The sequence below is a fragment of the Cherax quadricarinatus genome, chromosome 41 (assembly GCF_038502225.1).
Source record: "Cherax quadricarinatus isolate ZL_2023a chromosome 41, ASM3850222v1, whole genome shotgun sequence".
Classification (NCBI taxonomy): domain Eukaryota; kingdom Metazoa; phylum Arthropoda; class Malacostraca; order Decapoda; family Parastacidae; genus Cherax; species Cherax quadricarinatus.
Genome location: NC_091332.1, coordinates 24309961 through 24333080, shown reverse-complemented (window position 1 = coordinate 24333080; position 23120 = coordinate 24309961). Strand labels below are relative to the sequence as shown.

The 23120-nt window shown below is 42.3% G+C and overlaps 1 protein-coding gene across 5 annotated transcripts in view; it reads left to right on the top strand.

The window, feature by feature from the left end:
• The window catches only part of LOC128695978 (serine-rich adhesin for platelets), a 203918-nt gene that overhangs the window by 113981 nt on the left and 66817 nt on the right, over positions 1-23120 (top strand). For all 5 annotated transcript variants that reach the window (XM_070093092.1, XM_070093093.1, XM_070093094.1 and 2 more), the window contains 3 exons: positions 10749-10874; positions 15634-15813; positions 21532-21711. In XM_070093092.1, the coding sequence (XP_069949193.1) occupies positions 10749-10874; positions 15634-15813; positions 21532-21711 (486 nt within the window). The remainder of the gene's footprint in view (positions 1-10748; positions 10875-15633; positions 15814-21531; positions 21712-23120) is intronic.

The following is a 23120-nucleotide window of genomic DNA, read 5'->3' as shown; positions in this document are numbered from 1 at the left end:
TTAAGGACCTAACATAGGCTATGTACATCATTCTCACGATTCTCACATTAGCACCATAGTTGGGATTGTAGCCAGCAACAGCTTTGAGAGCATTTAGCCTAGCTTTGCATTTCTTGTTTAGTTGTGGTATAGTGGATTTGTTAAAGGGTACATCTACACCAAGATATCTGTAAGTTTTAACGTAGCTAATGATTTCACCCTGCAAATAGATGGGTGGGGGATGTCGTTTGCTTGTTAATATCTTTGTTTTAGAGGAAGATATTATGAGGCCTAGTCGATTACAAATTGCTTGAACTTCATTAAGAATGGTATTCATCTTCTTATGCCCTGTTGTATGGATCATGATATCATCAGCATAGCTTATAGCTATATGTTTAGGTGAGGCAGGTAGAGCATTTAGGAGAGCATTAATCAGAATATTAAATAGCATGGGACTAAGAACTCCTCCCTGCGGTGTACCTAAAGACATTTCTTTAGAATCACTTCTGAAGCCTTGGTAAAGGACAGAGGATACTCTATTTGACAGGTATCCTATTATCCAGCAGAGTAAGCTACCACCAATATTCATTTTGGCTAGTTCATGTAGTATAACTGTTCTGTTTGCAATATCAAATGCAGATTTTAGATCAAGAAAAGTGGTAAAACTAGTAGAGGTGTGTGCAGTGAGAAAGGTGGAAATACAGTTCTGCACACTTTTACCTTTCATGAACCCATAGAGGTAGGGGGAAAGTTGATGTCTGATTCTGTAGTACAATCTGTTAAGCATCATTCTTTCAAAAGTTTTGCAAAGACAACTAGTTAAGGAGATCGGCCTAAATGTATCAGGCTGTTGGGGCTTAGGGATAGGCACAATGAGACTATTGGTCCAGGAAGTAGGAAGAACGCCCTCAATGTAACTGAGATTATACAGTGCCAACAAAGGGTTATCAGGCACGTGCCTTAGAGTTCTGAGAATATCATAGGTTATACCATCCTCTCCAGGAGCAGTTGATCGACCTTTGGTTAATGCATTATCTAATTCATACTCGGTAAAGAGGCAATCACTCTCATCAATATTTTGGCTCATAAAATTAATCAGTTTCAACATTTCTTCAGAAGTACTCTCTAAATTTTTTCTAATATGAGATGGAAGGCTTTCATGCCTGGATGTTTTGGACCAGTCATTTATGAGGTCATTTGCTTTTTCAAGAGGAAAGGGATGAGCAACATTGCCAGTCTTTTTCCTGGTTATTTTATTTATACCTTTCCAAGCCAAACTCAAAGGGGTGGACCTATTTAATCCACTAACAAACTGTTCCCATTCCTGTTGCCTAAGTTCTTCCTTTCTATTCCTTGCATTTGTTAGTGCAGCTTGGAACGTTCTGAGCAGGTCTGGGGTTCTACATTCACGGTATGCTTTACCAATCCTCCTAGCTGCATGTGTTAGATTGCGCAGCTGTGGATCATTATAGTATTTACATTGGTTTTTATTGTTATTTATAGTGGAGGGTCTTTGTTTCCTATTCCTGCCCACTTGATCTGTGAGAACACTCTCAATAGTGGTAATTAAATCATCATTAAATTTTTGTGTGCCAGTGGGCTCGTAATTCTTATACCATTGATCCAAGTGGTTAATAAAGTTGTCTCTGTGTTCTGGTTTGAGAATAAGTTTCCTCCTTCTGTATTTAGCTCCTTGATTGCTGGAGATGTGATCAAGATTGACAGTTGTTAGTCTTGGGAAGTGATCAGATAGAAGATCATCAACTATGACAGAGTCATGCATCGTATATGATGTATTAAATCCAAGACACAGATCTAGTATGCCACCATATATGTGAGTAGGCTCAGTAGTGCCCACAATTCGAACATTATCATGCTCATTCAGCAATCTCACTAGTTTAGTTCCATTGGTGTTTGTAATAGACCCACCAATATTCTTATGTCTGGCATTAAAATCTCCAAGAATGATGGTAGGTTCACTATTGATGCGATCTGGTAAAGCATCAGGTCGAAGCTGGTTCGCTGGGGCATAGAGATTAAAAATGTTTATGGAAAAATCGCCTGCAAATACTTTGACACCATGATACTGCATGTTAACTCGACTCTGCAAGGAAAGGAGTGAATGTGGCAAGTTCTTTCTGACATACATCACACAACAGTTGGTTGACCTTAGGTTATAAGCTGCATATCCAGGCAAGTTTGGTGGAGGTGCTCCATCTTTCAATCTACATTCCTGCAAACAGATGACATCAATATTCTTGGTTGCACTAATATGATGTAAGTCAGGCAACCGCTTCCTGATGGAAGCAATGTTCCATGAAAAGATTTGTAATGTATCCATTGTAGTGAGTTATTACAATCTCTTGCTCATAAGATGGTAAAACTATTATGCTTTGACTGCAGTGTGCAGACACTTAAGAGCAAATAGCATAGTTTGTACGTCTTTATCTTCAGAACCTTTATTTTTAAGCATTTTTCGGCATTTTGGCAGCCAGTTATAAGGCAATTTTTGAAGGCAAGAGTTATGGGCTTCTTTCTCACAAATTGCTGGAAGCTGAACGGAGATTGCTGCACTTTTGACATCATCACCATGCTCAAGAGCATCATCCTGATTACATATATTTATTAAACTTGTCAGGATCTGTTCAAGATGCTCAATTTTTTTCTGGAAATTTGTTATAATATGAGGAAGGTCAGGCGAATCCAATGCCTCTCCGGAGGATGGCACTTCTGGGTTAGTGCTTCCTTTAACACCTATCACCTTAACAGGTACCATGGTTACATTAGTGTTCTCTGTTTCATCATTCATTGCAGGTAGGTCCTGTGCATCTGACTCATCTCCAATTTCCAGGGAGGTTACCTGTGTGGTGTCCGTCTGACTGTTGTAGTTGTGTGTATTGGGAGAAATGACAAACTCATCCCCATATTCAGGTGTAGCCATAGGTATCTGTAGTGGCAGACCAGTAGTTCCATATGTGCTAGCAGGGATGGCTAGCTCCTCCACAGCTGGTGTGTGTGATGGCATTCTGGTATCACCAGAATTGTTTGCAGTGAGGTGGGGTTCTTGCACACTTTGCAGAGGTTCAGTCTCAGATCTGGCTGTGGTAGACTGGATGGCCCCATCCTCAGTTACCATTAAAGGACTGTTATCAGGTTTACCTCGAAGGTTGTTTGGGTTCTGACTGCAGTCCTTGTGGGAAACTGTAACCCCAACTTCTTTACAGTTAATACATTTAAATTTTTGGCTGTCAGGGCCTACTGTGCATTCTCTAGTGGAATGTTTCCCAGCACACTTACCACACCAAGAATGTAGTATTCCACAGTCTACTGCAACATGGCCATAGTGCTGGCATTTGTAACACCTACGTTTAGGGGGTAGGTACACTTCGATGTTTAGGAAACGTAAACCATGCACCCAGATATTCCGGGGGAGGGGCACAGGACCCACCCAACTGGCAATAATTTGGGATTTTCCTTTAAGTCTTTTAGGCTTGATGATATGCTCACTTAGAGTCAGATGGGATGGGTCCATGCAGAGAGGGTATCCAAAGATTATGATACTGACCCATTTTTTAAAGTGGTGAGTGTCTGATTGAGGTCGGAGCAGCTTAATATCCCCATAAGGTGTACTAAGTAGATCATTGATCAGCTCTTTATTCTGTTCCACAAACACAAAGTTGTGTGTGTTTTTCCTAAATTGGATCCTTGAGTTAGGATGCTTGTTTACAGCTTCCATTAGCCATGCACACTTAGCAGGCAGCGGGGTGTTGTCAGGGAAGTTCAGCTTAACACATTCTTCCTTTGAAGAAAGACTTCTTGCAGCCTCTGTGCACCAAGGACGTTTAGTATCACATTGTGTACGAGTCAAGTGAGTCTGACTACGTCGACGCTCTAGCCCTTTCTCACTTTTTCTCTTTTGTTTACTTTTAAAGGTCTGGAAGCTATCATCATTTCCATCACCTGCAGAAATAGGTTCCTCTATGACAGTTGCCATGTTTGCCAGTGATGATATCTGGTGTTCCCTTATAGCTTATGCAAGAGCAAATATTCACTACAAAGTCAGAAGTCCAAAATAGATCACAAGACACAAGTGCTCAAGTTCAATGAACACCTCCAACCATACTCAACCCAGACCACCACCACTCAATACGACACACACCCCACCAAAAACACACTCAGAGACCTCTTGTATGTGTGTTAATAATATGGTACATATAATGATATAATGGATGGTACAGGCGAGGTCTTACACCATATCACAAATTACAAAGATGAACAGAGAGAGAGAGAGAGAGAGAGAGAGAGAGAGAGAGAGAGAGAGAGAGAGAGAGAGAGAGAGAGAGAGAGAGAGAGAGAGAGAGAGAGAGAGAGAGAGAGAAAGTAGGTAATATTGAGCATAAAATTAGAATTCTGACATACATCACATTAAACATGAGGTTCAAATGATAACTTCCACTTGAGATAGTTCAGGCTACTGCCACCTAATGTACCTCACTGAAATAATAATATAGCAGACATCACAATGAATGCTGAAGACAACCTCTTACCCCAACCATAGATTGTAAACAGAATTACTAAAAAAAAAAAAAAAAAAAAAAAAAAAAAAAAAAAAAAAAAAAAAAAAAAAAAAAAAAAAAAAAAAAAAAAAAAAAAAAAAAAAAAAAAAAAACTAGGTGATGTTACAATGACAATGAGATAAATCACTCTGGTCGACTTCCTTGGTCCATCCTGGGTAACTCACACGTTACTATGTTATACATGTATGCAAGCATAAGTGTGCAGCTGTAGATAGATGAACCAGTACCTAAACAATCTCACTTACACACGCATTACTATGTATGACAAGTGTTACCAAGTACACCAAGTGTACACTTTATCACTTAGAATACACTTTTGTTGATGTAAATATAGGTGAGAGTGGTACACCGCTGGTCGTAATAAACACACTCAACTTCTCAAGGTCACACACTAGGCCCAGCTTCTGGAGTTACCAGCGTTTTAATGTGTTTATTATGTGTCAGTGCGTGTCTGCAGTCATTAAATTGGTGTATCAGAAGTTAAACACTACAATCCAGTTGATCAAATAGTCTAAAACAATTTACACAATGTATAACTAGAAGTATAATGATTGCAAATTGTTACTATTACAATTTTAACTAGGCGCTAGACCCACTAGATGAGATGGCAAGGAACATAGATGTTAACAGGCTGACTCTTGCTTAACACAGTTGAAAGGTAACCGAATTACTCAAGTAAGAAAGTATTCATGAAACTGAACATTATGCAGCAGTAAGCTTGTTCACAGTAAAAATACAAAGCATAAGTTACACACTCACACCACAGATGAACACTGCAATTTGAAATATTACTGGGAATTTAGCAGTAAAGTTTCAGTCTGAACGAGAAAATGTATTAGAAAACACAGCAATGACACTAGGACAAGCAACTTAATTATGTAACCGTATTTAATAGTTCAGTTACACTGAGCAGAGCATGTATTACACTGATTTATCAAATGTAAGGAGTCACTACACTGAAGTACACTCTGAGCCTTTTAAAGTCTTAATACAGGCTTACAAATGACAATTAACTGTTGGGGAAAGCAGCACTTAACACTTCTAGCACACGTATGACAGATGAATGTTCACTGTGTACAAGCCAATCACCACAAGCTTACTATGTTTATAAGTGAACCTCTGGCATGTCCCACTCAAAATGTCAGCACTGCAATGCTCGTCAAATTGTTCTCAAGCCACTACAGGAAACACTGGTATGCCAGCAGCACTGCAGAACGTATACAGACATGCTGGGCCCTAGGACAGCTATTACTGCAGGCTGCCTTAGCTTGTTCTGGCTAGCTTTTAGTGCTGCCCTCAAGCTTGCTTGACTGTGCTCACCAAGCCCGCGCCAACCACCCGGACACCTGCTTGCAGCAGGCAGGCAGGCAGGCACACAGGAGACACTCGCAAGATGAGCGGAGTGCGGCACAGAGGACACGGGCACTCAAGCACCCATGTGGTCTGGCAAAAAAAAAAAAAAAAAAAAAAAAAAAAAAAAAAAACCCGCCTCTAGACCACAAGCAAATAGAGGCGAACGGCTGAGTTCCAAATCGAGGAAGGAGAAGGGACAAGGAAAGGATATTCACCTCGCTAGACACAGGCAATATGGGTGTAGTGGCCTGCAGGTCGCAGTGCAATTTTCAAGGTCATTCACTGGGCCCACAGTCGTCTCGAGAGTTACCAACCCTGTACTACTTGTTAACTCCAAACCTGCAGCACTTAACACATCTAGCACACGTGTCTTGGAATGACACAAATTTTCACTACATAAGAACTAGTTCTCACAACACCGAAGGTACGGCCGGAACACTGTAGAACGTTCACAAAGGCATTCTGGGATTCAGAACAGATGTAGCCTTGGCCTTCACTGGCTGGCTTGGAGCGCTGTTTGGCCTGGATCAGCTAAACTCGCCCTTATCCCATATGTAGATAATGGCGACGAGTTAAGGGATACCGGTGAATAGGAAAGTCGAGGAAGGGACATTCACCTCACTAGACACACGCAGTATGGGTGTAAGTGGCATGCGGGTCTTATAGTGCCATTTTCAAGGTCACCCAGCAGGCCAGACATTCCTCACTCATTTTAAGCCTACGTAGGTACTGATGGTAGCACAATGTCCTAAGTCAGCGTAATCCACTCATGCAAATAGTTACAACAAATCTGCAGCACTTGCGGAACTCACATATTCGAGTACCAGCGGGGCAGCAAAATACACCTCTACACTGCACGTCGTTGATAGAGGCGAACGGCTGAGTTTAAAGGACGAGAGTTGGGGATACAGGAGAACAGCAGGGGTAACTGAGCACGCACATTCGCCTTTCTTCACATAGTCAATATGGGCGAAAGTCTCAGGCAGGTGATGCAGTGCCTCGCTCAAGGTCACAGGCTGAGGCAGACTTCTCAAGAGTTACCACACACTGCAATACTCGTAGAGATTGTTACTCCAAACTTGCAGAACTTCTAGCACACGTGTCTTGGAGTGAAAGACGAATTTTCAGTGTGTGGACACCTGGGTTACCAACTCACATAGGACTGCACACTCGTCGTTATTCCTCAGGTTGGTAAAGCGATGAGTTGTGAGCATTTTGAGAGGCACGAGTAGCAGTGGACTAGCAAAATTCGCCTCTACACTCTATGTTGATAGAGGCGAAAGGCTGAGGTCAAATGAAAGGCAGAGGGGAAGCAGAGGCCTGTGAGGGCCTTTGCAAAAAGGAAAACTATTTCCAGTGTTTGACCAGGTATATCCTTAGTCACAGCTCGCACATAAGAGTTCTCACAACACTGAAGCTGTCTTCCAACAGTAGGAGTTTTAATGATGACTTATCAGTCGGGAGAAATGGGTAGGCCTGTGAATTAGTAGGTCCAGATCCCCAGCACACGTCTACTCCCCTCAACCACTCAGCCGAGACTGTACTGAGATATTAGATAATATGAAATTCAGAGACCAGCTGCTAAAAAGATTTGAAGCAAACAGACAGGATATTGCAGCACTAAATGAATTCCAAAGGTGAGGAACAGAGTACAGAGACTTATAAAAGGAGCAAAGGCAAAGCACTATTGCTCAAAAATTGAAGAGTATAAGCATAACCCCAGAAAGCTCTGGCAACAACTAAAACAGTTGAGGTATAGCCATAAGCCAGTAGATAGGTCTAACATAGTACTCACTATCGATAATGAGGTATGCCATGAAACATCTAAGGTGGCAAATTGCTTTAATTCCTACTACACATCTGTTGCGTCAACACTAGTAAGTAAACTACCAGCTGCATCAAATACCTTTAACACAGACTCTGATAAGTTTCAAACATACTATACCAATAAAGGGGTAACCCCAAACAGTTGTCAACTAGTAAGTGTATCTCATGACTTTATTCAAAAAGAACTAAGCAGGTTAAACCCAACTAAGAGCACTGGCCCTGATAACATCCCGTCTAAGTTCCTAAAAGATGGTGCTTCTGAACTGTCAGTCCCTATTGCTCACATAATAAATCTGTCAATCACCACTAATACCGTACCGGAGGGGTTCAAGGAGGCCAGAGTTACTCCTATCTTCAAGAAAAATAGTAGGTCTGATGTCAGCAACTATAGGCCTGTTAGTATACTCAGTATAATATCTAAAATTCTAGAGAGGGCAGTGTACTCTCAAGTAAGTACCTTAATGACAACAACATTCTCCATAGCTATCAATCGGGCTTTAGAAGATCCTACTCAACCGACACCTCCCTAATTAATCTGATGGATTACCTGAGAACTGAATTGTCAAAGGGGAACCTCATAGGTATGGTAACCTTAGACCTGCAAAAGGCCTTCGATACTGTCAACCACAACATATTATGTAAGAAACTTCAAGCTATCGGTATAGGTTCTGTAGACTGGTTTAAGTCCTACCTTAGCAACAGGAGACAAATAGTCAAAATCAACAAAACGGAATCAGAACCCCTGCCGATAACATGTGGAGTTCCCCAAGGTAGTATTCTGGGTCCCTTATTATTCCTATGTTATGTCAATGACATGCCTATCAGTGTCAAGTGCAAACTCCTACTGTATGCAGATGACAGTGCTCTGTTAGTGTCAGGTAAAGACCCACAAGATATAGCTAATGTTTTAACACTGGAACTGGAGCCCTGCAGCAAATGGTTAGTAGACAACAAACTATCATTGCACCTCGGGAAAACTGAAGCCATTCTCTTTGGCACGAAACATAAACTGAGAAGGGTAAATAATTTTAATGTCCAGTTTAATGGGGAGCCCATCACTTTGGTTTCATCAGTAAAATATCTGGGAATCCCCTTTGACCCATGCATGTCAGGAGAATTGATAGGGAACAGTGTAGTAAAGAAAGCGAATGCCAGACTGAAGTTCCTGTATAGACAAGCACAGTGTCTACCTACTGAGGCTCGCAGGACCCTATGTCTAGCCCTTATACAATGCCATATGGATTACGCTTGCTCTTCAAACTGAAAGATAGACTGCAAATCACCCAGAACAAAATCGTAAGATTCATCCTGGGGCTGGGACCAAGAGAACATGTAGGCCAGGATGAATTACAGCAGTTGGATATGCTGAATGTTGAAGACAGAGTAAAACAACTGAAGCTAAATCATGTTTATAAAATTGCTCATAAACAGTGTTCAGAATATCTTGCTGTCAATTTTGTCAAGGCTGGGAACCAAAGCAATCATAGTACTAGGGGGAGAGAGCACAACTTTGTAGTACCCACAGTCAGTGGCCAGTCTTCAAACACCTTTTATTGTACAGCAATAAAGGAATGAACAAACTGCCCGCACATGTCAAAGCCAGTCATAGCATGAACCAGTTCAAGAAGAGTGCCAAAAGGTGTCTGATGAATGTAGCTACAGAAAGGGAGGGGAATGATTTTCTATTTTTTAGCTAACATACGTGTAAATTTGACCTTATTCCTAGTAATGACCCTCGTATTGTAGATAGTCTTAATGACCCTCGTGTAGTAGATAGTCTTTTTAGTATGATAATAAGATGTTATCTTCATTATAGAGTAATAAGAAAATATTAAAACCTTTATATTATAATAATAAGGTAAAATGACCACAATGGAAATAAGTCACTCTGTCTGACTTTTTTGGGTTATCCTAGGTTCTCTACACATATGCTGCTATGTATGATAATTCTATGTAACTGTATTTGTGTATACCTGAATAAACTTACTTACTTACTTAAAACCACCTGTTCATGGATATATATATATATATATATATATATATATATATATATATATATATATATATATATATATATATATATATATATATATATATATATATATATATATATGTCGTGCCGAATAGGCAGAACTTGCGATCTTGGCTTAAATAGCAACGCTCATCTTGCCATATAGGACAAGTGAAAATTTGTGTATGCAATAATTTCGCCAAAATCATTCTGAACCTAACAAAAAAAATATATTTCACTGTGTTTGTTTAGTATTAAATTACTGTAAACAAATCTAAAATATATTTAGTTGGGTTATAATAAGGTTAGGTAAGTTTTCTAAGTTCCTTTTGGTGCAAAATTATAAATTTTTACATCAACATTAATGAAAAAAATATATCTTTAAACGTATAAGAGAAATTTTTAGAAAGGACTTAATTTTAAATGAGTTCTTGCTAATTGACCAGTTTTACATATTCGGCACGACATATAAGCCTACGAAGCGGGCTAAAATAACACGTGTGTTTGTGTGTACTCACCTAATTGTGGTTGCAGAGGTCGAGACTCAACTCCTGGCCCCGCCTGTTCACTGATCGCTACTAGGTCCTCTCTCTCTCACTCTCTCTGCTTCCTGAACTTTGTCATACCTCGTCTTAAGGCTATGTATGGTTCCTGCCTCTGTGTGTGTGTGTGTGTGTGTGTGTGTGTGTGTGTGTGTGTGTGTGTGTGTGTGTGTGTGTGTGTGTGTGTGTGTGTGTGTGTGTGTGTGTGTGTGTGTGTGTGTGTGTGTGTGTGTGTGTGTGTGTGTGTGTGTGTATGTGTGTGTGTGTGCGTGTGTGTGTGTGTGTATGTGTGTGTGTGTGTGTGTGTGTGTGTGTGTGTGTGTGTGTGTATGTGTGTGTGTGTGTGTGTATGTGTGTGTGTGTGTGTGTGTGTGTGTGTGTGTGTGTGTGTGTGTGTGTGTGTGTGTGTGTGTGTGTGTGTGTTTGCAATATTTTATAGTTTTTATTATTTGTTTTCAGATGTTTCAACACAGTTGAGAACTGTTATGAGTTGAGAGTGTTGTTTGAGCGAGAGGTTTCTACCCAGGGCATGACCAGCGTCACTGACCAGCTACAAGGTGCTCTCTCCAAGCACGTCGAGACATGGTTAGTCTTGTATCTCTTACATTTTCTGTGCCGAGGTCAATTATCCTTCCTCAGTATATCTGCCAGCTGAGCCTCATCTCAGGGCTAGCTTACTGATGCCACCAACAACAGGCTACTAATATCCAGGAACCTATTTATTCTCGGTAGATATGTGCGTTAGTGTGAAAGGAGATTTGACCTCGTCTCAGCTCCCAAATTGAGCCCGGTCATTTAGATTGTGAGACGAGTTCTCTACCACTAAGTTACAGGTCACTGTTGTCAATCTTCTGATTTTCTCATTCATTTATAATCTACTTCACATGTAGATAAATAAGTGTCGTGGGGGTTCGAAAGGAGATATGATGGTTGAAGATAAACACACTTGTGGATGGTAACGCTATATATTGTCAGACTGTGGTAAGGGAGGCCCAGCTTGCCTTGTTGCCTGTTGTAGACCTATCCGTGGACTGAGGAAGTTACAGAGGTACTCGCGCACATATGCGCATCACATGACGTCACACAAACTGGTCCCTAGGCCTAGTAAGGGATCGTATATATAAAACATATGGATGGTACTATGATACTCAGATAAGCTATACAACACATATAAGGGGATCAGCAACTATGTTGACATAAGATCCGTTTTGATTTTGTATTAAGAAATATAGAAACATTATTTTGATTTAGCATGATGTTGGTTAGAATAATAATAACAACAACAACAACAACAACAACAACAATAATAATAATAATAATAATAATAATAATAATAATAATAATAATAATAATAATAACAATAATAATAACGCTGATGCTGCTGTTGCTTTTTAATATAATAATGAAATGTTAATTTAACAGTATTTACATGCAGGGATGAATACAGTGTCCCGTGGCTCGGTTGGTAGTGCACTCGGCTCACACACTGAGAGTCTGGGGCTCGATCCCCGGTACGGGTGAACATGTTGGGCAAGTATCCTTACACTTGTTCATGTAGCAGTAAGTAGGTACCTGGGTGTTAGGTGGGTGGTATCCTGGGGGTGGTAGTATACCCTACATAGCGCTGAACTTTGAATTAAGCTGAGATACAATAACATATCTTAGCCTGTAAAACTGATTTGTGTGAAAAGATATATAAATTATTTGATGTTCCTATCGTTATGTGACATCTGTCTGCAAGGTATATACACAGTGAGATGTATATCTCTCAGAGTATATACACAGTGAGATGTATATCTCTCAGAGTATATACACAGTGAGATGTATATCTCTCAGAGTATATACACAGTGAGATGTATATCTCTCAGAGTATATACACAGTGAGATGTATATCTCTCAGAGTATATACACAGTGAGATGTATATCTCTCAGAGTATATACACAGTGAGATGTATATCTCTCAGAGTATATACATAGTGAGATGTATATCTCTCAGAGTATATACACAGTGAGATGTATATCTCTCAGAGTATATACACAGTGAGATGTATATCTCTCAGAGTATATACACAGTGAGATGTATATCTCTCAGAGTATATACACAGTGAGATGTATATCTCTCAGAGTATATACACAGTGAGATGTATATCTCTCAGAGTGTATACACAGTGAGATGTATATCTCTCAGAGTATATACACAGTGAGATGTATATCTCTCAGAGTATATACACAGTGAAATGTATATCTCTCAGAGTATATACACAGTGAGATGTATATCTCTCAGAGTATATACACAGTGAGATGTATATCTCTCAGAGTATATACACAGTGAGATGTATATCTCTCAGAGTATATACACAGTGAGATGTATATCTCTCAGAGTATATACACAGTGAGATGTATATCTCTCAGAGTATATACACAGTGAGATGTATATCTCTCAGAGTATATACACAGTGAGATGTATATCTCTCAGAGTATATACACAGTGAGATGTATATCTCTCAGAGATATACATTTAATTCTTATTTCTTGGATTAAAGTATTGTATACTGGTGGTGGTTACATGCGGCCTTAATGACTCGCGGATACTATAGGTTTTAACACAGTTAAGAATGTAACTGTTGAATATCTCAGGTTATAAGATGCTTGTGAGGGTAAATTGTCAGTCAGACTAACCTGTCGATTACCACATTTTTCAGTGTTACCAAACACAACTCACATGAAGAGTTGTATTGTGATTTTATGTTTCCTAATGGTGACCCAAAGGTAACACAAAGATGACCCAAATGTGATCCAAATGTGACCCAAATGTGACCCAAAGGTGACCCAAATGTGACCCAAAGGTGACCCAAAGATGACCTAAGGGTGACCTAAGGGTGACCCAAAGGTGACTCAAAGGTGACCTAAGGGTGACCCAAAGGTGACCCAAAGGTGACCCAAAGCATCACTGATGGTATGAAGTTTGGTTAATATTATAGTATGTTGGATTATACTATCAAAATGTTGATAATTATAGTGCTGGGTATACTACGGCAGCGCCGGAGTATATATCCGCCTTTTTATTAAGCAAAATTGAGATCCGTCAACAATGTGCTGGTATTTGATGGTTACTCAGCGGGAGCAAAGCTGAGTGTGTGTCCTGTTATATTTCCTCGTACGAGATGAGGCTCATACAAGGTGTTGAAATCTGTCAGCCTGATCTGGGAGACTTCAGTAGTGTCAGCCTGAGCTGGGAGACTTCAGTAGTGTCAGTCTGAGCTGGGAGACTTCAGTAGTGTCAGTCTGAGCTGGGAGACTTCAGTAGTGTCAGCCTGATCTGGGAGACTTCAGTAGTGTCAGTCTGAGCTGGGAGACTTCAGTAGTGTCAGTCTGAGCTGGGAGACTTCAGTAGTGTCAGTCTGAGCTGGGAGACTTCAGTAGTGTCAGTCTGAGCTGGGAGACTTTAGTAGTGTCAGTCTGAGCTGGGAGACTTCAGTAGTGTCAGCCTGAGCTGGGAGACTTCAGTAGTGTCAGTCTGAGCTGGGAGACTTCAGTAGTGTCAGCCTGAGCTGGGAGACTTCAGTAGTGTCAGTCTGAGCTGGGAGACTTCAGTAGTGTCAGCCTGAGCTGGGAGACTTCAGTAGTGTCAGTCTGAGCTGGGAGACTTCAGTAGTGTCAGTCTGAGCTGGGAGACTTCAGTAGTGTCAGCCTGAGCTGGGAGACTTCAGTAGTGTCAGTCTGAGCTGGGAGACTTCAGTAGTGTCAGCCTGAGCTGGGAGACTTCAGTAGTGTCAGTCTGAGCTGGGAGACTTCAGTAGTGTCAGCCTGAGCTGGGAGACTTCAGTAGTGTCAGTCTGAGCTGGGAGACTTTAGTAGTGTCAGTCTGTGGTGGAAAACTTCAGTAGTGTCAGCCTGAGCTGGGAGACTTCAGTAGTGTCAGTCTGAGCTGGGAGACTTTAGTAGTGTCAGTCTGTGGTGGAAAACTTCAGTAGTGTCAGCCTGAGCTGGGAGACTTCAGTAGTGTCAGTCTGAGCTGGGAGACTTTAGTAGTGTCAGTCTGTGGTGGAAAACTTCAGTAGTGTCAGCCTGAGCTGGGAGACTTCAGTAGTGTCAGTCTGTGGTGGAAAACTTCAGTAGTGTCAGCCTGAGCTGGGAGACTTCAGTAGTGTCAGCCTGAGCTGGGAGACTTCAGTAGTGTCAGTCTGAGCTGGGAGACTTCAGTAGTGTCAGTCTGTGGTGGAAAACTTCAGTAGTGTCAGCCTGAGCTGCGAGACTTCAGCAGTGTCAGTCTGTGCTGGGAGACTTCAGTAGTGTCAGCCTGAGCTACGAGACTTCAGTAGTGTCAGTCTGTGTTGGGAGACTTCAGTAGGACAATGAGGATTTTGTCAGGTATTCCAGCCAGGGTTCATCAGCTACGGCAGCTCGTTCCAGCATAGCTGGATTTACCATCACCTGGAAATTACAATCGCTCAGAAAACCTATCCCATATACGGGAGACATGGAATATTTATGAAGATTTCTTCATCATCCCAGAGCGAGGCCAAGAGAAATTACACACGAACAGCAAAGGAAAGAAAGGGAGAGAAGACCAGAGAAGATTATGGAAGTAATAATTGATCCAAGTACATATTTACATCAATAGATAACAATGTTTGATATAATCCCTGCTTTAGGCATTAAAATATTCTTGATGTTAGCGTACAGTGGGCTGCAGTCTTAATAGCTTTCTCTTCACATGGTCAAATTCCGGGTTCGATTCCTGGCTAGGGTTGAAACACTGGGCGTGTTTTCTTGCGCCTGTTGTCCATTTTGATCCATCAGTAAAATAGGTATCTGGGTGTTAATTGACTGGAGTGGGTCGCATCCTGAGATAAAATTGACCTAATTTGCGGGAAATGCTCAGCATAACAAGCGGCTTTCTATATAGTAGTATGTCAATGATGTCAGCTAGGACTGTATACCTTGTACATGTACTTGTAGAAATAAAGAAATTTTTATTTTTATTATTATTATTATTATTATTATTATTATTATTATTATTATTATTATTATTATTATTATTATTATTGTTATTATTATTATTATTATTATTGTCATCATTATTACGTTCAGTGGACTGACCTCAATAAGTATAATAAACTCGGCAAAAATAACCCAAACACAGGAGACTGAATCTTATGACGACGTTTAGGTCCAACTTGAACCACTGACTAGACACTGTTCCAGCCACGGTATTGTGTGTTATTATTCTTTTGGTCATCTGATCGAGACCTTCCGCTGGCTTACCCCTCCACCCTTAAAAAATACAGTTATGATTACAATCAGAGAGAAAGATGAGGTTAAGCTATGTATTGTTTTACAGGGTTGAAGCACTTAACAAGGAGAAACTTCAGCGTGAGAGTGACACTAGTGCAGCTTCAAGCACAATATCAGCAAGCTTCAGATCCTGGCAAGAAGCTCAAAGGAGGGCCAGCCTACTCACCAAGCCTATCCTGAATTTTCTCACCATCTCCCTTTGCACTTATCAGCCCATTTTCATGATGTGAGTTACATTGATATCTATCCGTTTTCATGTGAGTTACGCTAATATCTATCCATTTTCATGCGAGTTACGCTAATATCTATCCATTTTCATGTGAGTTACGCTAATATCTATCCATTTTCATGTGAGTTACGCTAATATCAATCCATTTTCATGCGAGTTACGCTAATATCAATCCATTTTCATGTGATATATATTCTGATCAGAAAAATGTAAGTTGTTGAGAGAGGGTTTTCACCTGCTCTGAGAGCTAGTTTGTTTAGTCGTTTTTTGTGCCATTGTCGTTCTATGTACATTCTTTAAGATGTTTCGTCTTAGAGAAACTTCTCTCTCCAGTCGTATTAGTTATTAAACACAAGTAAATCCCTATTGCTATAACAACATTAGGGAATAACAAGTTAATCTATTGTTTACTACAAGGTTCTAGATATCAGAAGCTCGCAGTGTTTTATGGTTGTACTTGAATTCATCAAATTACCCAACAAAGTTGTTAAAGTGAAGAGTTTCTGGCGCAAATCCAGGTTTGTTATCATCTAAGTAAATCTTCTGAAACGTTGCTGCTGTTGTTGAAATGTCTTCATCATACTTGTTGGAAATTCGACCAGGAAACAAATACTGAATGAACATTTTTATAAACTACTTCAATGTGATGAGAGAGAGCAGAGCATAAGTTGTCTATGATGGGTAGTTATGTTTCCATCTTACACTTCTGTCTTCCTGGCAAAGCAACATCTTCAGCTTTATCATCATTAATTCGTTTTCTTTTCCAATGTTCTCATTTTTGTTCGTCACAATATTCCGTATTTTCCACTTTATCTTTCGCTTTATTTTCAAACACTTTGAACTGATCCCGCTGCGATATCAAAAATCCAGTAGAGATCCAAGAAGTTTAATATTTGATTGAAACTCCAGTGTTTCTTGAAGTGACTTACTGACTTGATTGAACCTCTCTAGTATGACAACCCAGAAGTCTGCCGGGACTTCTGAACGTCTGCGTCATAACATGTGTCACACTTGTGATTTACATCTGGGATTAACGTCAAAGCTTCTTGAAAATAGCTGTACCTTTTAAACAAGGCTTTTGTGGCATCGGACCTTGCAGACCATTAAGTATCTGATGCTTTTTTAACTACCAATGTAGATTTACTTACACTTTCAGGCACCGAAGCATTACTAACCAACGTTCACTTGAACCAGAAAAAAATTGTAAAGTTTTTGTATAAGACCAAAGAATGAAACTGGTCCAGTTCATCATATACGTGATGTAATAACATATTACAGTTATAAACTTACAAGAGTAACTGTGAACATTTTCACTTAATCTCTGGAGGCCCTCCAGCTGGAGGAGGTCCCTGGGCTGCAGCCCCTGGAGGCCCTCCAACTGGGCGGAGGTCCCTGGGCTGCAGCCCCTGGAGGCCCTCCAGCTGGGCGGAGGTCCCTGGGCTGCAGCCCCTGGAGGCCCTCCAACTGGGCGGAGGTCCCTGGGCTGCAGTCCCTGGAGGCCCTCCAGCTGGAGAAGGTCCCTGGGCTGCAGCCCCTGGAGGCCCTCCAGCTGGGCGGAGGTCCCTGGGCTGCAGCCCCTGGAGGCCCTCCAGCTGGAGAAGGTCCCTGGGCTGCAGCCCCTGGAGGCCCTCCAGCTGGGCGGAGGTCCCTGGGCTGCAGCCCCTGGAGGCCCTCCAGCTGGGCGGAGGTCCCTGGGCTGCAGCCCCTGGAGGCCCTCCAGCTGGGCGGAGGTCCCTGGGCTGCAGTCCCTGGAGGCCCTCCAACTGGGCGGAGGTCCCTGGGCTGCAGTCCCTGGAGGCCCTCCAACTGGGCGGAGGTCCCTGGGCTGCAGCCCCTGGAGGCCCTCCAACTGGGCGGAGGTCCCTGGGCTGCAGTCCCTGGAGGCCCTCCAACTGGGCGGAGGTCCCTGGGCTGCAGCCTCTGGAGGCCCTCCAACTGGGCGGAGGTCCCTGGGCTGCAGCCTCTGGAGGCCGTCCAGCTGGGTTGCAGCCTCTAAAGCCCATTCCTTAATCCCACCCTGCTGATATCTATCCGTTTTCATGAATAATAGAAATACTGATCCATTTTCATGATGAGTTATGTTAATGTTAATCTGTTCTCATAATGAGTAATATTAATATTCAGGCATTTTCGCGATGGGAGTTACATTAAGAATCATCCACTCGTTTCTTTAGCTTGAATACCATTTGATCTATTAGGCTTGTGTTTATAACCTCTGCTGGCCTAGTAGTAAACCACTCTCACAGCTGGCTCTTATTAGAGCCAGCTGGGAGAGTGGTTTACGCACTAGTCTGTGAGTTTTAGAACTCACCTGTCATGGGTTCATCCCACACCCGCTCCCTGATTTATAATTGGTACGCAATATTTTGAAGGTGATCAGAAGAGGCGTTCTTACCTGGACTTGGAGTTTACCTGGAGAGAGTTCCGGGGGTCAACGCCCCCGCGGCCCGGTCTGTGACCAGGCCTCCTGGTGGATCAGAGCCTGATCAACCAGGCTGTTACTGCTGGCTGCACGCAAACCAACGTATGAGCCACAGCCCGGCTGGTCAGGAACCGACTTTAGGTGCTTCTCCAGTGCCAGCTTGAAGACTGCCAGGGGTCTGTTGGTAATCCCCCTTATGTATGCTGGGAGGCAGCTGAACAGTCTCGGGCCCCTGACACTTATTGTATGGTCTCTTAACGTGCTAGTGACACCCCTGCTTTTCATTGGGGGGATGGTGCATCGTCTGCCAAGTCTTTTGCTTTCGTAGTGAGTGATTTTCGTGTGCAAGTTCGGTACTAGTCCCTCTAGGATTTTCCAGGTGTATATAATCATGTATCTCTCCCGCCTGCGTTCCAGGGAATACAAGTTTAGGAACCTCAAGCGCTCCAAGTAATTGAGGTGTTTTATCTCCGTTATGCGCGCCGTGAAGGTTCTCTGTACATTTTCTAGGTCAGCAATTTCACCTGCCTTGAAAGGTGCTGTTAGTGTGCAGCAATATTCCAGCCTAGATAGAACAAGTGATCTGAAGAGTGTCATCATGGGCTTGGCCTCCCTAGTTTTGAAGGTTCTCATTATCCATCCTGTCATTTTTCTAGCAGATGCGATTGATACAATGTTATGGTCCTTGAAGGTGAGATCCTCCGACATGATCACTCCCAGGTCTTTGACGTTGGTGTTTCGCTCTATTTTGTGGCCAGAATTTGTTTTGTACTCTGATGAAGATTTAATTTCCTCATGTTTACCATATCTGAGTAATTGAAATTTCTCATCGTTGAACTTCATATTGTTTTCTGCAGCCCACTGAAAGATTTGGTTGATGTCCGCCTGGAGCCTTGCAGTGTCTGCAATGGAAGACACTGTCATGCAGATTCGGGTGTCATCTGCAAAGGAAGACACGGTGCTGTGGCTGACATCCTTGTCTATGTCGGATATGAGGATGAGGAACAAGATGGGAGCGAGTACTGTGCCTTGTGGAACAGAGCTTTTCACCGTAGCTGCCTCGGACTTTACTCTGTTGACGACTACTCTCTGTGTTCTGTTAGTGAGGAAATTATAGATCCATCGACCGACTTTTCCTGTTATTCCTTTAGCACGCATTTTGTGCGCTATTACGCCATGGTCACACTTGTCGAAGGCTTTTGCAAAGTCTGTATATATTACATCTGCATTCTTTTTGTCTTCTAGTGCATTTAGGACCTTGTCGTAGTGATCCAATAGTTGAGACAGACAGGAACGACCTGTTCTAAACCCATGTTGCCCTGGGTTGTGTAACTGATGGGTTTCTAGATGGGTGGTGATCTTGCTTCTTAGGACCCTTTCAAAGATTTTTATGATATGGGATGTTAGTGCTATTGGTCTGTAGTTCTTTGCTGTTGCTTTACTGCCCCCTTTGTGGAGTGGGGCTATGTCTGTTGTTTTTAGTAACTGTGGGACGACCCCCGTATCCATGCTCCCTCTCCATAGGATGGAAAAGGCTCGTGATAGGGGCTTCTTGCAGTTCTTGATGAATACGGAGTTCCATGAGTCTGGCCCTGGAGCAGAGTGCATGGGCATGTCATTTATCGCCTGTTCGAAGTCATTTGGCGTCAGGATAACATCGGATAGGCTTGTGTTAATCAAATTTTGTGGCTCTCTCATAAAAAATTCATTTTGATCTTCGACTCTCAGTCTGGTTAGCGGCTTGCTAAAAACTGAGTCATATTGGGACTTGAGTAGCTCACTCATTTCCTTGCTGTCATCTGTGTAGGACCCATCTTGTTTAAGTAGGGGCCCAATACTGGACGTTGTTCTCGACTTTGATTTGGCATAGGAGAAGAAATACTTTGGGTTTCTTTCGATTTCATTTATGGCTTTTAGTTCTTCCCGCGATTCCTGACTCCTATAAGATTCCTTTAGCTTAAGTTCGATGCTTGCTATTTCTCTGACCAGTGTCTCCCTACGCATTTCAGATATACTGACCTCTTTTAGCCGCTCTGTTATTCTTTTCCGTCGCCTGTAAAGGGAGTGCCTGTCTCTTTCTATTTTACATCTACTCCTCCTTTTTCTTAGAGGAATAAGCCTTGTGCATACATCGAGTGCCACCAAATTAATCTGTTCTAGGCATAAGTTGGGGCCTGTGTTGCTTAGTATATCTTCCCAGCTTATATCGGTTAGGACTTGGTTTACTTGGTCCCACTTTATGTTTTTGTTATTGAAGTTGAATTTGGTGAATGCTCCCTCGTGACTAGTCTCATTATGTCGGTCTGGGGCTCTGCGCATACATGTCTGAACCTCAATTATGTTGTGATCTGAGTATATTGTTTTTGATATGGTGACATTTCTTATCAGATCATCATTGTTAGTGAAGATGAGGTCTAGTGTATTCTCCAGTCTAGTAGGCTCTATTATTTGCTGGTTTAAATTGAATTTTGTGCAGAGATTTAAAAGCTCGTGTGAGTGTGAGTTTTCATCAGAGCTGCCTCCTGGTGTTATTACTGCAACAATATTATTTGCTATATTCCTCCATTTTAGGTGCCTTAAGTTGAAATCCCCCAGGAGCAAGATGTTGGGTGCAGGAGCTGGAAGATTTTCCAGACAGTGGTCAATTTTTAACAGCTGTTCCTGGAATTGCTGGGATGTTGCATCCGGAGGCTTGTAGACTACCACAATGACTAGGTTTTGGTTCTCGACCTTTACTGCTAAAACTTCCACTACATCATTTGAGGCATTAAGCAGTTCTGTGCAAACAAGTGACTCTGCAATGTACAGGCCAACCCCCCCCCCTTTTGCCTGTTCACTCTGTCACATCTGTATAGGTTGTAACCTGGGATCCATATTTCATTGTCCAAGTGATCCTTTATGTGGGTCTCAGTGAAAGCCGCGAACATTGCCTTTGCCTCTGCAAGCAGTCCACGGATGAAAGGTATTTTGTTGTTTGTTGCTGGCTTTAGACCCTGTATATTTGCAAAGAAGAATGTCATCAGACTGGTGGTATTGTTGGTATTATTGATCGTACGAGAACAACTGTACTATTTGCATGCATTAAACTGTAACCTACACAGCCTAATAACAATCGGACTCTCTAGTTAAGATAGACCAACACTGAAAGTTTGAAGCCGAACAGAAGAGGTTTTCTCAAGTTATTTCTGGAAGAAAAAGAAAAGACAACATATTTAGATAATTATTTTCAAAGGATAACTAATTTTTAAATATAAAAAGACTAATAGTGTGGTGTTTATTTCCTGGGCTTTCAGAGAGCTGGCTGTGGACTACCTGTATCTTGTGATGCCCAAGATGCTGACAGCTGCCCTCCATCTGCTTAACCCAGTCACAAGCGTTGATGTGGATGCCCTTGCTCAAGTACCTTCAGAAGTCATGCCCTCAGCTGCCCAGGCAGCCTGGGTCCTCTGTACCAACCTCAGCCAAATTAATAAGTAGGATGCGCTTAATATTTAACTCTAACAACATAAACAACAGTAAAACAATAATTGAAGTGAATATTATATATTTCACCCAGTGAGACCATCTTCAGCAAGCTTCAGTGTGATGAATAATGAAAGTACTTCATGAGAACATAAGAACAGTGAAGGAATACTGTAGGCCTACTGGTCATCCTATCTAGGTTCAATTCACACACCCACACCCACTCATATACCTCACCATCCTATTCTGAAAGCTACTTAAAAAGTCTTAAAAATGTTTGTTCCACTTATTCAAAACTCTACTACCTTACCAATGTTTTTATATATCCTTTCTAAATCTTAATTTGTCTAACTTGGATCCATTGCTGTGAGTCCAGTCTTGGTGTGAGTCCAGTCTTGGTGTGTGTCCAGTCTTGGTGTGTGTCCAGTCTTGGTGTGTGTCCAGTCTTGGTGTGTGTCCAGTCTTGGTGTGTGTCCAGTCTTGGTGTGTGTCCAGTCTTGGTGTGTGTCCAGTCTTGCTGTGAGTCCAGTCTTGGTGTGAGTCCAGTCTTGGTGTGAGTCCAGTCTTGGTGTGTGTCCAGTCTTGGTGTGAGTCCAGTCTTGGTGTGAGTCCAGTCTTGGTGTGAGTCCAGTCTTGGTGTGTGTCCAGTCTTGGTGTGTGTCCAGTCTTGGTGTGAGTCCAGTCTTGGTGTGAGTCCAGTCTTGGTGTGAGTCCAGTCTTGGTGTGAGTCCAGTCTTGGTGTGTGTCCAGTCTTGGTGTGTGTCCAGTCTTGGTGTGTGTCCAGTCTTGGTGTGTGTCCAGTCTTGGTGTGTGTCCAGTCTTGGTGTGAGTCCAGTCTTGGTGTGTGTGTCCAGTCTTGGTGTGAGTCCAGTCTTGGTGTGAGTCCAGTCTTGATGTGAGTCCAGTCTTGGTGTGTGTCCAGTCTTGGTGTGTGTCCAGTCTTGGTGTGTGTCCAGTCTTGGTGTGTGTCCAGTCTTGGTGTGTGTCCAGTCATGGTGTGTGTCCAGTCTTGGTGTGTGCCCAGTCTTGGTGTGTGTCCAGTCTTGGTGTGCGTCCAGTCTTGGTGTGAGTCCAGTCTTGGTGTGTGTCCAGTCTTGGTGTGTGTCCAGTCTTGGTGTGTGTCCAGTCTTGGTGTGTGTCCAGTCTTGGTGTGAGTCCAGTCTTGGTGTGTGCCCAGTCTTGGTGTGTGTTCAGTCTTGGTGTGTGTCCAGTCTTGGTGTGTGTCCAGTCTTGGTGTGTGTCCAGTCTTGGTGTGTGTCCAGTCTTGGTGTGTGTCCAGTCTTGGTGTGTGTCCAGTCTTGGTGTGTGTCCAGTCTTGGTGTGTGCCCAGTCTTGGTGTGTGCCCAGTCTTGGTGTGTGTCCAGTCTTGGTGTGTGTCCAGTCTTGGTGTGAGTCCAGTCTTGGTGTGTGTCCAGTCTTG